Here is an 18,258-nt window from a genome sequence, read left to right on the forward strand (position 1 = left end):
CTGCCTGATTCTGACCTGGTTTATGAACTTCTGCCTGTCCTCGACCTGCCCTTTGCCTCCCCCCGCCCCGTGTTATAATAAATGATCTGAGAACTGATCCATCTGCCTCTTGTGTCTACATCTTGGGTCACATCCTGAGGCGTCAGAACTGGCCATGACTGCCCCAGCAGACTCGGACCAGCTCCGGAAACACTGTCTCCATCCGAGGAGTCGCCATTGGTAGACACGAGGAAGTACTTCAAGATCTTATGGAAAGACTCCAGACCTTGGCGGAATGCCATGACAACACTTTCACCGCGTTGCTGGAGAAATTCCGCAGGTTATCTACTAAGCAGCAAGCCACAACAGTAAACCCCCAGACTGTCAGTTACCCAGCTACCAGCAGCGCTTCTCCCCGGTCTACCCCTGCTTCCCAGAACCCCTCTTACCTCCGGAGTGCTACGCTGGAGATCCAGGATCCTGCCGGGCGTTTCTCTCTCAGTGCTCCCTCATCTGTGAGCTGCAGCCCTCTTCATTTCCCTCGGATTGCTCGAGGATAGTGTACCTGATAACGCTGATGTCTGGGAGGGCTCTCGCCTGGGCTACGGTGGTGTGGGAGCAGCAATCGACCGTTTGCCTCAGCGTGGAGGAGTTTGTGGTGGAGGTTAGAAAGCTGTTTGATTCTCCGTTGTCCGGGAGGCTGCTCGTAAGCTACTGCAACTGCATCAAGACTCCCGTATTGTGGCAGACTATGAGGTAGATTTTCGCACTTTGGCCGCCGAGAGTGCCTGGAAGCCAGAAGCTCTGTTCGACACGTTCCTGCATCGATGATCGGAGGTAGTCAAAGACGAGCTCACAGCCCTTGGAGCTTCCGATGGATCTCAACTATCTCATAGCCTTGACCATATGGATCGATGGGCTGCTACGGGAACGTGGGAAGAAGAGGAGGTCTGCTCCTGGTCACACTCGCTCGGCCATGGCGCCCACCTCTCCTCCGAGGAATCCCAGAAGTCCCCGGGAGAAACCAATGTCACCCGAGTTCCCTCGGGAATCACAGAGGGCTGTCGACTCGCTTCCTCCTGAGCCCATGCAACTGGGCAGTGCCAGATTGTCTCCTGCTGAACGCTTACACAGACTGAGCACCAAGAGCTGTATTGTGGAACATCAGGACATGACATATCTACCTGTGTATTAAAATACCAATCTCACCATGTAGGTACGAGTACGCTTGTGAGCCGTACAGGGAGTTTCCCATCTTCCATTACTCATACCCGTCTCCACCTGTCGGACTCTGACCTGGTTACGAACCTCTGCCTGTCCTCGACCTGCCTTTTGCCTGCACCCCTGTGTTATAATAAATGATCTGAGAACTGAACCATCCACCTCCTGTGTCTGCATCTTGGTCATATCCTGAGTCATGATAGAAACTCCAAATTGAGCTCATGTGCATCCAATTTCCTTTGATCATCCTTGAGATGTCACTTCAACTTGATTAGAGTCCACCTGTGGCCAATTTAATCGTTTGGACATGATTTAGAAATAAACACACCTGTCTATATATGGTTCCGCAGTTGTCAGAGCAGAAACTATACCATGAAGTCCAAGGAACCTTCCGTAGATCTCTGAGATATAATTGTGATAATGCTGATGCATCCTGATTGCACGATAGAGGATATGCGACGAGAGGTGCCCGCACTTCTGGACCATGCGCCTTAACTTAATTATCTCTTTTGGCTTTGACATTAAGGATAGGGTAAAAGACAACCCAAGGGGTTGGGACCTGCTCTGTACCTGCTCTACAGGACTTGGTAGAGAGGTTTCAACAGGGCTTAATGTAGTTCCAATGTACTGTACTACCCGTTCCCTACCAGTGTTATTTAACTTCAGCACATACACTGGGATGTCTAGGTTAGACAGTTTTACGATGACATATACCAGTTGTTCGGCAGTTTACCTCGACCCCTCACCCCCTGTCGCCTCAGAAGCCATTTCCCTCTTAGTAGAAGATCCACTTGTGTCTTCTGAGAGGCCTCTCATTTCTGCTTCACTGCTTTTTGATAAGCATAGGTTAATTTACGGTGGTGTTGTTCCATTCAATTCTCTGTTGTGTTTGGAGCAGGAGGTGCCATTCCCATCACGTTCCCATCACCAGGTCCATGCATGTCTGGCAAACATAAGGGTAATGGGGGGGGACACCTGTGAAGGAATGGATAATACAGTTATAGACCTGGACCAGCTCTCCCATGTACTGTGGCCAGTGGAACTTCTTATCTGTTTCCATTGTCCCTAGAAGATTCAGAAGGGTTCTGTTAACCTCTTGCATCTAGATGTTCCGCCAGCGGAACCCCTAGCCAACAACCAATGGAATCGCATGGCCGAAATACAAAACCAACTAAAATACCACAATTCAATTTTCTAAAACAATCAACTATTTTACACCATTTTAAAGACAAGACTCTCGTTAATCTAACCACATTGTCTGATTTCAAAAAGGCTTTACAGCGAAAGCAAAACATTAGATTATGTCAGGAGAGTACCCAGCCAAAAATAGTCACACAGACATTTTCAAAGCAAGCATATATGTCACAAAAACCCAAACCACAGCTAAATGCAGCACTAACCTTTGATGATCTTCATCAGATGACACTCCTAGGACATTATGTTATACAATACATGCATGTTTTGTTCAATCAATTTCATATTTATATCAAAAACCAGCTTTTTACATTAGCATGTGATGTTCAGAACTAGCATACCCACCAAAAACTTCCGGTGAATTTACTAAATTACTCATGATAAACGTTGACAAAATACATAACAATTATTTAAAGAATTATAGATACAGACCTCCTTTATGCAATCGCTATGTCCGATTTTAAAATAGCTTTTCAGCGAAAGCACATTTTGCAATATTCTGAGTACATAGCTCAGCCATCAAGGCTAGCTATTCAGACCTGCCAACGTCGGGGCAGCCTAAACTCAGAATTACTATTAGAAAAATTGGATTACCTTTGCTGTTCTTCGTCAGAATGCACTCCCAGGACTTCTACTTCAATAACAAATGTTGTTTTGGTTCCAAATAATCCATAGTTATATCCAAATACCTCCATTTTGTTCGTGCATTCAGGTCACTATCCAAAGTGTAACGCGCGATCGCATTTCGTGACAAAAAAAATTGAAATATTCCATTACCGTACTTAGAAGCATGTGAAACGCTGTTTAAAATACATTTTTATGCTATTTTTCTCGTATAATAGCAATAATATTCCAACCGGGCAACGTTGTATTCATTCAAAGAGTGAAAGAAAAAAAATGGTGAGGTCTCGTGAACGCGCATCTCAGTCTCACTGTCCCCAGGCAGTCCACTTACAAACTCTGCTGCTGTACTTTGCCCAGAGACAGGAGACGCGTCATTCCGCTTTCTAAAGGCTTTAGAGAGCCAATGGAAGCCTTAGAAAATGTCACGTAACAGCACAGATGCTGTAATTTCGATAGAGATGCAATAGAAGGACAACAAATTGTCAGACAGGCCACTTCCTGCCTGGAATCTTCTCATGTTTTGGCCTGCCATATGAGTTCTGTTATACTCACAGACACCATTCAAACAGTTTTAGAAACTCTTGGTGTTTTCTATCCAAATCTACTAATTATTTGCATATTCTAGTTTCTGGGCAAGAGTAGTAACCAGATTAAACCGGGTACGTTGTTTATCCGGCCGTGAAAATACTGCCCCCTATCCACAACAGGTTAAAGCGCTCACACAAACCATTGCCAGCTGGATGGTAGGGTCTGGTGTGGCTCTTGGCTATCCCATACAGCTTACAGATTTCCTTGATAAGCTGTGAAAGCTCGAAATTGGTGCCCTGATCATCTGAGTCAAAACGGACGGGACAGCCAAAGGTTTGGATCACAGTGCGCCATAGGATCTTGGCTGTAGTTAGTGCAGACTGGCTTAGGGTCTTTTCCACCTGAGGTGGTCAGGAGTCTCGAGGCACGTTTCCCACCCCTGAGGATCTCCGACTGTGTGGTACAATCAGCTAGCAGACAATGTCTTATTTCTTTCGGTCTTTCATCTTGTGATGTCAGACACAATCGCCAAGCACAGCCGGTCTTCACCTGCAGAACAGCAGGAGCTGCCCGTTGGTATTCTGTTTGGTCTCCGTCCTCTCTGTTGGTAGAATATTAATCGCCTTGGGCAGTATCTTTGCCTTGGGCCTCCTGCCACTGTTGTCTTGTTATGCCTATCAAGGGTGTCCATCCCGGGGTGTCGTCCTCCTCTGGGCTCTCTGGATCCTCCACGGCCACACCTGCGCAGTACGACGGCACCACCTCCAGTACAAATCGTTCAGGTCACCGCTTCCAAGTCACCCCCCTCTAGGTCAACCCCTCCAGGTCACCACCTCCAGGTCACCCCCTCCAGGTCACCCCCTCCAGGTCACCACCTCCAGGTCACCACCTCCAGGTCACCACCTCCAGGCTAACCCCTCCAGGTCACCACCTCCAGGTCAACACCTCCAGGTCAACACCTCCAGGTCACCACCTCCAGGTCACCTATCCAGGTCACCACCTCCAGGTCACCCCCTCCAGGTCACCCCCTCCAGGTCACCCCCTCTAGGTCACCACCTCCAGGTCACCTCCTCCAGGTCACCACCTCCAGGTCACCTCCTCCAGGTCACCACCTTCAGGTCACCACCTCCAGGTCACCACCTCCAGGTCACCACCTCCAGGCTAACCCCTCCAGTGGCCGTACTGGGTGAGTCCGGTGGCCGTACTGGGTGAGTCCGGTGGCCGTACTGGGAGAGTCCGGTGGCCGTACTGGGTGAGTCAAGTGGCCGTACTGGGTGAGTCCGGTGGCCTTACTGGGTGAGTCCGGTGGCCTTACTGGGTGAGTCCGGTGGACAGGAAGGTGTAACAGGAAGGTGTAACAGAATGTATAATGAACAGGAAGGTGTAACAGAATGTATAATGAACAGGAAGGTGTAACAGAATGTATAACGAACAGGAAGTTGTAACAGAATGTATAATGAACAGGAAGGTGTAACAGAATGTATAATGAACAGCATGGTGTAACAGAATGTATAATGAACAGGAAGGTGTAACAGAATGTATAATGAACAGGAAGGTGTAACAGAATGTATAACGAACAGGAAGGTGTAACAGAATGTATAATGAACAGCATGGTGTAACAGAATGTATAATGAACAGGAAGGTGTAACAGAATGTATAATGAACAGGAAGGTGTAACAGAATGTATAACGAACAGGAAGGTGTAACAGAATGTATAATGAACAGGAAGGTGTAACAGAATGTATAACGAACAGGAAGGTGTAACAGAATGTATAATGAACAGGAAGGTGTAACAGAATGTATAATGAACAGGAAGGTGTAACAGAATGTATAACGAACAGGAAGGTGTAACAGAATGTATAATGAACAGGAAGGTGTAACAGAATGTATAACGAACAGGAAGGTGTAACAGAATGTATAATGAACAGCATGGTGTAACAGAAGGTATAACGCACAGGAAGGTGCCAGTTGAGATATCAACACTAATCACCTTTAAAACTTATATTAATTATCCAGTAAGACCACAACATATAGTGATTTTGTATTTAATATGAGCGGGATCTCTGTAGCACTTGATTAAATATCAGTTTTATCACACAAATGTTAAATGTTCCATTACAAACCATATTAAAAGTGCCAGTGGACGTTTTGTTTCGAAGACATTAGATATCATGAATTACAGTCATTTACAGCAATTATATCTACAGTTAGACTCATTTACAGTAAGTCCCAGCTCTTGTGTTAGGGAGGTCTAGTGTAGTCAGGCTGAAAGGGGATAGGGAGGTCTAGTGTAGTCAGGCTGAAAGGGGTTAGGGAGGTCTAGTGTAGTCAGGCTGAAAGGGGATAGGGAGGTCTAGTGTAGTCAGGCTGAAAGGGATTAGAGAGGCCTAGTGTAGTCAGGCTGAAAGGGGTTAGGGAGGCCTAGTGTAGTCAGGCTGAAAGGGGTTAGGGAGGCCTAGTGTAGTCAGGCTGAAAGGGATTAGAGAGGCCTAGTGTAGTCAGGCTGAAAGGGGTTAGGGAGGTCTAGTGTAGTCAGGCTGAAAGGGGATAGGGAGGTCTAGTGTAGTCAGGCTGAAAGGGATTAGAGAGGCCTAGTGTAGTCAGGCTGAAAGGGGTTAGAGAGGCCTAGTGTAGTCAGGCTGAAAGGGGTTAGAGAGGCCTAGTGTAGTCAGGCTGAAAGGGATTAGAGAGGCCTAGTGTAGTCAGGCTGAAAGGGGTTAGGGAGGCCTAGTGTAGTCAGGCTGAAAGGGGTTAGGGAGGCCTAGTGTAATATGTGTAAAATCCCTCAGGTTCTTAAAAATAAATATTGATTTTTTTTTTACTTCATATTCAACATCTCCAGCAACACCCCAACATCAACATACTGTTATAATAGCACATTTCTATGTTTTGTAGTAAAAAAGGTGGTGTAACAGGTGTAACAGAATGTATAACGAACAGGAAGGTGTAACAGAATGTATAATGAACAGGAAGGTGTAACAGAATGTATAACGAACAGGAAGGTGTAACAGAATGTATAATGAACAGGAAGGTGTAACAGAATGTATAATGAACAGCATGGTGTAACAGAATGCATAATTAACAGCATGGTGTAACAGAATGTTTAATGAACAGGAAGGTGTAACAGAATGTATAATGAACAGGAAGGTGTAACAGAATGTATAACGAACAGGAAGGTGTAACAGAATGTATAATGAACAGGAAGGTGTAACAGAATGTATAACGAACAGGAAGGTGTAACAGAATGTATAATGAACAGCATGGCGTAACAGAAGGTATAACGCACAGGAAGGTGTAACAGAATGTATAATGAACAGCATGGTGTAACAGAATGTTTAATGAACAGGAAGTTGTAACAGAATGTATAATGAACAGGAAGGTGTAACAGAATGTATAACGAACAGGAAGGTGTAACAGAATGTATAATGAACAGCATGGTGTAACAGAAGGTATAACGCACAGGAAGGTGCCAGTTGAGATATCAACACTAATCACCTTTAAAACTTATATTAATTATCCAGTAAGACCACAACATATAGTGATTTTGTATTTAATATGAGCGGGATCTCTGTAGCACTTGATTAAATATCTGTTTCATCACACAAATGTTAAATGTTCCATTACAAACCATATTAAAAGTGCCAGTGGACGTTTTGTTTCGAAGACATTAGATATCATGAATTACAGTCATTTACAGCAATTATATCTACAGTTAGACTCATTTACAGTAAATCCCAGCTCTTGTGTTAGGGAGGTCTAGTGTAGTCAGGCTGAAAGGGGATAGGGAGGTCTAGTGTAGTCAGGCTGAAAGGGGATAGGGAGGTCTAGTGTAGTCAGGCTGAAAGGGATTAGAGAGGCCTAGTGTAGTCAGGCTGAAAGGGGTTAGGGAGGCCTAGTGTAGTCAGGCTGAAAGGGATTAGAGAGGCCTAGTGTAATATGTGTAAAATCCCTCAGGTTCTTAAAAATAAATATTGATTTTTTTTTACTTCATATTCAACATCTCCAGCAACACCCCAACATCAACATACTGTTATAATAGCACATTTCTATGTTTTGTAGTAAAAAAGGTGGATGAAGTTAAGTGTTTCCAATTAGTAGGCAATTAGTTGGCAATTATTTGACAATTAGCAGTCAATTAGTATGCAATTAGTAGGCAATGCCTACTCATAATTTGTTAAAATCACACAATACACACCGATAATGTCATTGGAAACACTTTATTACAATGATTAGGCTCCAGGTGAAAGTAGTTCAGTCAAGAGTAGGCAGCTATCCCAGCCTAGATGAGAGCATACAGTGATTAAACACAGCAAACGGCGATTCACAGCAAACGGTGATTCGCAGCAAACAGTGATTCACAGGAAACTCTCAAGATACATGTGGGTAAGATATAGCACTGCACATCAACAAAGTAAGCTAAATATATCTACAGTGCCTTCAGAAACTAGTCATACTCCTTGACTTCTTCCACATTTTGTTGTGTTAGAGCCTGAATTAAAAATGGACTAAACCTGCGTTTTCTGTTAGTCTGTTGCTAGTTTGTCTTGTAGTTTTTGTTTCTAGCCTTTCCCGTTCTGTACCTGCCTGATTCTGACCTGGTTTATGAACTTCTGCCTGCCCTGGACCTGAGCCTGCCTGCCGTTCTGTACCTGCCTGATTCTGACCTGGTTTATGAACTTCTGCCTGCCCTGGACCCTGAGCCTGCCTGCTGTTCTGTACCTGCCTGATTCTGACCTGGTTTATGAACTTCTGCCTGCCCTGACCCTGAGCCTGCCTGCCGTTCTGTACCTGCCTGATTCTGACCTGGTTTATGAACTTCTGCCTGCCCTGGACCCTGAGCCTGCCTGCCGTTCTGTACCTGCCTGATTCTGACCTGGTTTATGAACTTCTGCCTGCCCTGGACCCTGAGCCTGCCTGCCGTTCTGTACCTGCCTGATTCTGACCTGGTTTATGAACTTCTGCCTGCCCTGGACCTGAGCCTGCCTGCCGTTCTGTACCTGCCTGATTCTGACCTGGTTTATGAACTTCTGCCTGCCCTGGACCCTGAGCCTGCCTGACGTTCTGTACCTGCCTGATTCTGACCTGGTTTATGAACTTCTGCCTGCCCTGACCCTGAGCCTGCCTGCTGTTCTGTACCTGCCTGATTCTGACCTGGTTTATGAACTTCTGCCTGCCCTGGACCTGAGCCTGCCTGCCGTTCTGTACCTGCCTGATTCTGACCTGGTTTATGAACTTCTGCCTGCCCTGGACCTGAGCCTGACTGCCGTTCTGTACCTGCCTGATTCTGACCTGGTTTATGAACTTCTGCCTGCCCTGGACCTGAGCCTGCCTGCCGTTCTGTACCTGCCTGATTCTGACCTGGTTTATGAACTTCTGCCTGCCCTGTACCTGAGCCTGCCTGCCGTTCTGTACCTGCCTGATTCTGACCTGGTTTATGAACTTCTGCCTGCCCTGGACCTGAGCCTGCCTGCCGTTCTGTACCTGCCTGATTCTGACCTGGTTTATGAACTTCTGCCTGCCCTGGACCTGAGCCTGCCTGCCGTTCTGTACCTGCCTGATTCTGACCTGGTTTATGAACTTCTGCCTGCCCTGGACCTGAGCCTGCCTGCCGTTCTGTACCTGCCTGATTCTGACCTGGTTTATGAACTTCTGCCTGCCCTGACCCTGAGCCTGCCTGCCGTTCTGTACCTGCCTGATTCTGACCTGGTTTATGAACTTCTGCCTGCCCTGGACCTGAGCCTGCCTGCCGTTCTGTACCTGCCTGATTCTGACCTGGTTTATGAACTTCTGCCTGCCCTGACCCTGAGCCTGCCTGCCGTTCTGTACCTGCCTGATTCTGACCTGGTTTATGAACTTCTGCCTGCCCTGGACCTGAGCCTGCCTGCCGTTCTGTACCTGCCTGATTCTGACCTGGTTTATGAACTTCTGCCTGCCCTGGACCTGAGCCTGCCTGCCGTTCTGTACCTGCCTGATTCTGACCTGGTTTATGAACTTCTGCCTGCCCTGGACCTGAGCCTGCCTGCCGTTCTGTACCTGCCTGATTCTGACCTGGTTTATGAACTTCTGCCTGCCCTGACCCTGAGCCTGCCTGCTGTTCTGTACCTGCCTGATTCTGACCTGGTTTATGAACTTCTGCCTGCCCTGACCCTGAGCCTGCCTGCCGTTCTGTACCTGCCTGATTCTGACCTGGTTTATGAACTTCTGCCTGCCCTGGACCCTGAGCCTGCCTGCCGTTCTGTACCTGCCTGATTCTGACCTGGTTTATGAACTTCTGCCTGCCCTGGACCCTGAGCCTGCCTGCCGTTCTGTACCTGCCTGATTCTGACCTGGTTTATGAACTTCTGCCTGCCCTGGACCTGAGCCTGCCTGCCGTTCTGTACCTGCCTGATTCTGACCTGGTTTATGAACTTCTGCCTGCCCTGGACCCTGAGCCTGCCTGCCGTTCTGTACCTGCCTGATTCTGACCTGGTTTATGAACTTCTGCCTGCCCTGACCCTGAGCCTGCCTGCTGTTCTGTACCTGCCTGATTCTGACCTGGTTTATGAACTTCTGCCTGCCCTGGACCTGAGCCTGCCTGCCGTTCTGTACCTGCCTGATTCTGACCTGGTTTATGAACTTCTGCCTGCCCTGGACCTGAGCCTGCCTGCCGTTCTGTACCTGCCTGATTCTGACCTGGTTTATGAACTTCTGCCTGCCCTGGACCTGAGCCTGCCTGCCGTTCTGTACCTGCCTGATTCTGACCTGGTTTATGAACTTCTGCCTGCCCTGTACCTGAGCCTGCCTGCCGTTCTGTACCTGCCTGATTCTGACCTGGTTTATGAACTTCTGCCTGCCCTGGACCTGAGCCTGCCTGCCGTTCTGTACCTGCCTGATTCTGACCTGGTTTATGAACTTCTGCCTGCCCTGGACCTGAGCCTGCCTGCCGTTCTGTACCTGCCTGATTCTGACCTGGTTTATGAACTTCTGCCTGCCCTGGACCTGAGCCTGCCTGCCGTTCTGTACCTGCCTGATTCTGACCTGGTTTATGAACTTCTGCCTGCCCTGACCCTGAGCCTGCCTGCCGTTCTGTACCTGCCTGATTCTGACCTGGTTTATGAACTTCTGCCTGCCCTGGACCTGAGCCTGCCTGCCGTTCTGTACCTGCCTGATTCTGACCTGGTTTATGAACTTCTGCCTGCCCTGACCCTGAGCCTGCCTGCCGTTCTGTACCTGCCTGATTCTGACCTGGTTTATGAACTTCTGCCTGCCCTGGACCTGAGCCTGCCTGCCGTTCTGTACCTGCCTGATTCTGACCTGGTTTATGAACTTCTGCCTGCCCTGGACCTGAGCCTGCCTGCCGTTCTGTACCTGCCTGATTCTGACCTGGTTTATGAACTTCTGCCTGCCCTGGACCTGAGCCTGCCTGCCGTTCTGTACCTGCCTGATTCTGACCTGGTTTATGAACTTCTGCCTGCCCTGTACCTGAGCCTGCCTGCCGTTCTGTACCTGCCTGATTCTGACCTGGTTTATGAACTTCTGCCTGCCCTGGACCTGAGCCTGCCTGCCGTTCTGTACCTGCCTGATTCTGACCTGGTTTATGAACTTCTGCCTGCCCTGGACCTGAGCCTGCCTGCCGTTCTGTACCTGCCTGATTCTGACCTGGTTTATGAACTTCTGCCTGCCCTGACCCTGAGCCTGCCTGCCGTTCTGTACCTGCCTGATTCTGACCTGGTTTATGAACTTCTGCCTGCCCTGGACCTGAGCCTGCCTGCCGTTCTGTACCTGCCTGATTCTGACCTGGTTTATGAACTTCTGCCTGCCCTGGACCTGAGCCTGCCTGCCGTTCTGTACCTGCCTGATTCTGACCTGGTTTATGAACTTCTGCCTGCCCTGGACCTGAGCCTGCCTGCCGTTCTGTACCTGCCTGATTCTGACCTGGTTTATGAACTTCTGCCTGCCCTGACCCTGAGCCTGCCTGCCGTTCTGTACCTGCCTGATTCTGACCTGGTTTATGAACTTCTGCCTGCCCTGGACCTGAGCCTGCCTGCCGTTCTGTACCTGCCTGATTCTGACCTGGTTTATGAACTTCTGCCTGCCCTGGACCTGAGCCTGCCTGCCGTTCTGTACCTGCCTGATTCTGACCTGGTTTATGAACTTCTGCCTGCCCTGGACCTGAGCCTGCCTGCCGTTCTGTACCTGCCTGATTCTGACCTGGTTTATGAACTTCTGCCTGCCCTGGACCTGAGCCTGCCTGCCGTTCTGTACCTGCCTGATTCTGACCTGGTTTATGAACTTCTGCCTGCCCTGACCCTGAGCCTGCCTGCCGTTCTGTACCTGCCTGATTCTGACCTGGTTTATGAACTTCTGCCTGCCCTGGACCTGAGCCTGCCTGCCGTTCTGTACCTGCCTGATTCTGACCTGGTTTATGAACTTCTGCCTGCCCTGGACCTGAGCCTGCCTGCCGTTCTGTACCTGCCTGATTCTGACCTGGTTTATGAACTTCTGCCTGCCCTGGACCTGAGCCTGCCTGCCGTTCTGTACCTGCCTGATTCTGACCTTGTTTATGAACTTCTGCCTGCCCTGGACCTGAGCCTGCCTGCCGTTCTGTACCTGCCTGATTCTGACCTGGTTTATGAACTTCTGCCTGCCCTGGACCTGAGCCTGCCTGCCGTTCTGTACCTGCCTGATTCTGACCTGGTTTATGAACTTCTGCCTGCCCTAGACCTGAGCCTGCCTGCCGTTCTGTACCTGCCTGATTCTGACCTGGTTTATGAACTTCTGCCTGCCCTGGACCTGAGCCTGCCTGCCGTTCTGTACCTGCCTGATTCTGACCTGGTTTATGAACTTCTGCCTGACCTGGACCTGAGCCTGCCTGCCGTTCTGTTCCTGCCTGATTCTGACCTGGTTTATGAACTTCTGCCTGCCCTGGACCTGAGCCTGCCTGCCGTTCTGTACCTGCCTGATTCTGACCTGGTTTATGAACTTCTGCCTGCCCTGACCCTGAGCCTGCCTGCCGTTCTGTACCTGCCTGATTCTGACCTGGTTTATGAACTTCTGCCTGCCCTGACCCTGAGCCTGCCTGCCGTTCTGTACCTGCCTGATTCTGACCTGGTTTATGAACTTCTGCCTGCCCTGACCCTGAGCCTGCCTGCCGTTCTGTACCTGCCTGATTCTGACCTGGTTTATGAACTTCTGCCTGTCCTCGACCTGCCCTTTGCCTCCCCCCGCCCCGTGTTATAATAAATGATCTGAGAACTGATCCATCTGCCTCTTGTGTCTACATCTTGGGTCACATCCTGAGGCGTCAGAACTGGCCATGACTGCCCCAGCAGACTCGGACCAGCTCCGGAAACACTGTCTCCATCCGAGGAGTCGCCATTGGTAGACACGAGGAAGTACTTCAAGATCTTATGGAAAGACTCCAGACCTTGGCGGAATGCCATGACAACACTTTCACCGCGTTGCTGGAGAAATTCCGCAGGTTATCTACTAAGCAGCAAGCCACAACAGTAAACCCCCAGACTGTCAGTTACCCAGCTACCAGCAGCGCTTCTCCCCGGTCTACCCCTGCTTCCCAGAACCCCTCTTACCTCCGGAGTGCTACGCTGGAGATCCAGGATCCTGCCGGGCGTTTCTCTCTCAGTGCTCCCTCATCTGTGAGCTGCAGCCCTCTTCATTTCCCTCGGATTGCTCGAGGATAGTGTACCTGATAACGCTGATGTCTGGGAGGGCTCTCGCCTGGGCTACGGTGGTGTGGGAGCAGCAATCGACCGTTTGCCTCAGCGTGGAGGAGTTTGTGGTGGAGGTTAGAAAGCTGTTTGATTCTCCGTTGTCCGGGAGGCTGCTCGTAAGCTACTGCAACTGCATCAAGACTCCCGTATTGTGGCAGACTATGAGGTAGATTTTCGCACTTTGGCCGCCGAGAGTGCCTGGAAGCCAGAAGCTCTGTTCGACACGTTCCTGCATCGATGATCGGAGGTAGTCAAAGACGAGCTCACAGCCCTTGGAGCTTCCGATGGATCTCAACTATCTCATAGCCTTGACCATATGGATCGATGGGCTGCTACGGGAACGTGGGAAGAAGAGGAGGTCTGCTCCTGGTCACACTCGCTCGGCCATGGCGCCCACCTCTCCTCCGAGGAATCCCAGAAGTCCCCGGGAGAAACCAATGTCACCCGAGTTCCCTCGGGAATCACAGAGGGCTGTCGACTCGCTTCCTCCTGAGCCCATGCAACTGGGCAGTGCCAGATTGTCTCCTGCTGAACGCTTACACAGACTGAGCACCAAGAGCTGTCTGTATTGTGGAACATCAGGACATGACATATCTACCTGTGTATTAAAATACCAATCTCACCATGTAGGTACGAGTACGCTTGTGAGCCGTACAGGGAGTTTCCCATCTTCCATTACTCATACCCGTCTCCACCTGTCGGACTCTGACCTGGTTACGAACCTCTGCCTGTCCTCGACCTGCCTTTTGCCTGCACCCCTGTGTTATAATAAATGATCTGAGAACTGAACCATCCACCTCCTGTGTCTGCATCTTGGTCATATCCTGAGTCATGATAGAAACTCCAAATTGAGCTCATGTGCATCCAATTTCCTTTGATCATCCTTGAGATGTCACTTCAACTTGATTAGAGTCCACCTGTGGCCAATTTAATCGTTTGGACATGATTTAGAAATAAACACACCTGTCTATATATGGTTCCGCAGTTGTCAGAGCAGAAACTATACCATGAAGTCCAAGGAACCTTCCGTAGATCTCTGAGATATAATTGTGATAATGCTGATGCATCCTGATTGCACGATAGAGGATATGCGACGAGAGGTGCCCGCACTTCTGGACCATGCGCCTTAACTTAATTATCTCTTTTGGCTTTGACATTAAGGATAGGGTAAAAGACAACCCAAGGGGTTGGGACCTGCTCTGTACCTGCTCTACAGGACTTGGTAGAGAGGTTTCAACAGGGCTTAATGTAGTTCCAATGTACTGTACTACCCGTTCCCTACCAGTGTTATTTAACTTCAGCACATACACTGGGATGTCTAGGTTAGACAGTTTTACGATGACATATACCAGTTGTTCGGCAGTTTACCTCGACCCCTCACCCCTGTCGCCTCAGAAGCCATTTCCCTCTTAGTAGAAGATCCACTTGTGTCTTCTGAGAGGCCTCTCATTTCTGCTTCACTGCTTTTTGATAAGCATAGGTTAATTTACGGTGGTGTTGTTCCATTCAATTCTCTGTTGTGTTTGGAGCAGGAGGTGCCATTCCCATCACGTTCCCATCACCAGGTCCATGCATGTCTGGCAAACATAAGGGTAATGGGGGGGGACACCTGTGAAGGAATGGATAATACAGTTATAGACCTGGACCAGCTCTCCCATGTACTGTGGCCAGTGGAACTTCTTATCTGTTTCCATTGTCCCTAGAAGATTCAGAAGGGTTCTGTTAACCTCTTGCATCTAGATGTTCCGCCAGCGGAACCCCTAGCCAACAACCAATGGAATCGCATGGCCGAAATACAAAACCAACTAAAATACCACAATTCAATTTTCTAAAACAATCAACTATTTTACACCATTTTAAAGACAAGACTCTCGTTAATCTAACCACATTGTCTGATTTCAAAAAGGCTTTACAGCGAAAGCAAAACATTAGATTATGTCAGGAGAGTACCCAGCCAAAAATAGTCACACAGACATTTTCAAAGCAAGCATATATGTCACAAAAACCCAAACCACAGCTAAATGCAGCACTAACCTTTGATGATCTTCATCAGATGACACTCCTAGGACATTATGTTATACAATACATGCATGTTTTGTTCAATCAATTTCATATTTATATCAAAAACCAGCTTTTTACATTAGCATGTGATGTTCAGAACTAGCATACCCACCAAAAACTTCCGGTGAATTTACTAAATTACTCATGATAAACGTTGACAAAATACATAACAATTATTTAAAGAATTATAGATACAGACCTCCTTTATGCAATCGCTATGTCCGATTTTAAAATAGCTTTTCAGCGAAAGCACATTTTGCAATATTCTGAGTACATAGCTCAGCCATCAAGGCTAGCTATTCAGACCTGCCAACGTCGGGGCAGCCTAAACTCAGAATTACTATTAGAAAAATTGGATTACCTTTGCTGTTCTTCGTCAGAATGCACTCCCAGGACTTCTACTTCAATAACAAATGTTGTTTTGGTTCCAAATAATCCATAGTTATATCCAAATACCTCCATTTTGTTCGTGCATTCAGGTCACTATCCAAAGTGTACGCGCGATCGCATTTCGTGACAAAAAAAATCGAAATATTCCATTACCGTACTTAGAAGCATGTGAAACGCTGTTTAAAATACATTTTTATGCTATTTTTCTCGTATAATAGCAATAATATTCCAACCGGGCAACGTTGTATTCATTCAAAGAGTGAAAGAAAAAAAATTGTGAGGTCTCGTGAACGCGCATCTCAGTCTCACTGTCCCCAGGCAGTCCACTTACAAACTCTGCTGCTGTACTTTGCCCAGAGACAGGAGACGCGTCATTCCGCTTTCTAAAGGCTTTAGAGAGCCAATGGAAGCCTTAGAAAATGTCACGTAACAGCACAGATGCTGTAATTTCGATAGAGATGCAATAGAAGGACAACAAATTGTCAGACAGGCCACTTCCTGCCTGGAATCTTCTCATGTTTTGGCCTGCCATATGAGTTCTTTTATACTCACAGACACCATTCAAACAGTTTTAGAAACTCTTGGTGTTTTCTATCCAAATCTACTAATTATTTGCATATTCTAGTTTCTGGGCAAGAGTAGTAACCAGATTAAACCGGGTACGTTGTTTATCCGGCCGTGAAAATACTGCCCCCTATCCACAACAGGTTAAAGCGCTCACACAAACCATTGCCAGCTGGATGGTAGGGTCTGGTGTGGCTCTTGGCTATCCCATACAGCTTACAGATTTCCTTGATAAGCTGTGAAAGCTCGAAATTGGTGCCCTGATCATCTGAGTCAAAACGGACGGGACAGCCAAAGGTTTGGATCACAGTGCGCCATAGGATCTTGGCTGTAGTTAGTGCAGACTGGCTTAGGGTCTTTTCCACCTGAGGTGGTCAGGAGTCTCGAGGCACGTTTCCCACCCCTGAGATCTCCGACTGTGTGGTACAATCAGCTAGCAGACAATGTCTTATTTCTTTCGGTCTTTCATCTTGTGATGTCAGACACAATCGCCAAGCACAGCCGGTCTTCACCTGCAGAACAGCAGGAGCTGCCCGTTGGTATTCTGTTTGGTCTCCGTCCTCTCTGTTGGTAGAATATTAATCGCCTTGGGCTGTATCTTTGCCTTGGGCCTCCTGCCACTGTTGTCTTGTTATGCCTATCAAGGGTGTCCATCCCGGGGTGTCGTCCTCCTCTGGGCTCTCTGGATCCTCCACGGCCACACCTGCGCAGTACGACGGCACCACCTCCAGTACAAATCGTTCAGGTCACCGCTTCCAAGTCACCACCTCTAGGTCAACACCTCCAGGTCACCCCCTCCAGGTCACCCCCTCCAGGTCACCACCTCCAGGTCACCACCTCCAGGTCACCACCTCCAGGTCAACCCCTCCAGGTCACCTCCTCCAGGTCACCACCTCCAGGTCAACCCCTCCAGGTCACCACCTCCAGGTCACCACCTCCAGGTCACCACCTCCAGGCTAACCCCTCCAGGTCACCACCTCCAGGTCAACACCTCCAGGTCAACACCTCCAGGTCACCACCTCCAGGTCACCTATCCAGGTCACCACCTCCAGGTCACCCCCTCCAGGTCACCCCCTCCAGGTCACCCCCTCTAGGTCACCACCTCCAGGTCACCTCCTCCAGGTCACCACCTCCAGGTCACCACCTCCAGGTCACCACCTCCAGGTCACCACCTCCAGGTCACCACCTCCAGGCTAACCCCTCCAGTGGCCGTACTGGGTGAGTCCGGTGGCCGTACTGGGTGAGTCCGGTGGCCGTACTGGGTGAGTCCGGTGGCCGTACTGGGTGAGTCCGGTGGCCGTACTGGGTGAGTCCGGTGGCCGTACTGGGTGAGTCCGGTGGCCGTACTGGGTGAGTCCGGTGGCCTTACTGGGTGAGTCCGGTGGCCGTACTGGGTGAGTCCGGTGGCCGTACTGGGTGAGTCCGGTGGCCGTACTGGGTCAGTCCGGTGGCCGTACTGGGTGAGTCCGGTGGCCGTACTGGGTGAGTCCGGTGGCAGTACTGGGTGAGTCCGGTGGCCTTACTGGGTGAGTCCGGTGGCCTTAATGGGTGAGTCCGGTGGCCGTACTGGGTGAGTCCGGTGGCCGTACTGGGTGAGTCCGGTGGCCGTACTGGGTGAGTCCGGTGGCCATACTGGGTGAGTCCGGTGGCCGTACTGGGTGAGTCCGGTGGCCGTACTGGGTGAGTCCGGTGGCCGTACTGGGTGAGTCCGGTGGCAGTACTGGGTGAGTCCGGTGGCCGTACTGGGTGAGTCCGGTGGCAGTACTGGGTGAGTCCGGTGGCCTTACTGGGTGAGTCCGGTGGCCGTACTGGGTGAGTCCGGTGGCCGTACTGGGTGAGTTCCTTCATTTGAACCATTGAACTTTAATAATAACCTTATAAAAACGGCGTAATAAATTAAAACATTCATTGGCTCTGATCCTATCCATGTCACAGTAGTCTACACTGAGGTTGTCTGTGGCTGCAGCTCCAAATGCTACAGAATGCA

At 49.2% G+C, this 18,258-nt stretch overlaps 1 protein-coding gene across 1 annotated transcript; it reads left to right on the forward strand.

Moving 5' to 3' along the window:
• Nucleotides 1-13,540: 13,540 nt before the first annotated feature.
• On the forward strand, nucleotides 13,541-17,493 carry LOC123729198 (leucine-rich repeat extensin-like protein 1). Its single transcript, XM_045703430.1, has 2 exons — nucleotides 13,541-13,776; nucleotides 16,917-17,493. Exons 1-2 carry the CDS (start codon nucleotides 13,541-13,543, stop codon nucleotides 17,491-17,493), a joined length of 813 nt encoding a protein of 270 aa, XP_045559386.1.
• The last annotated feature ends 765 nt before the right edge of the window (nucleotides 17,494-18,258 follow it).

This window comes from Salmo salar, chromosome ssa20 (genome assembly GCF_905237065.1).
Source record: "Salmo salar chromosome ssa20, Ssal_v3.1, whole genome shotgun sequence".
Classification (NCBI taxonomy): domain Eukaryota; kingdom Metazoa; phylum Chordata; class Actinopteri; order Salmoniformes; family Salmonidae; genus Salmo; species Salmo salar.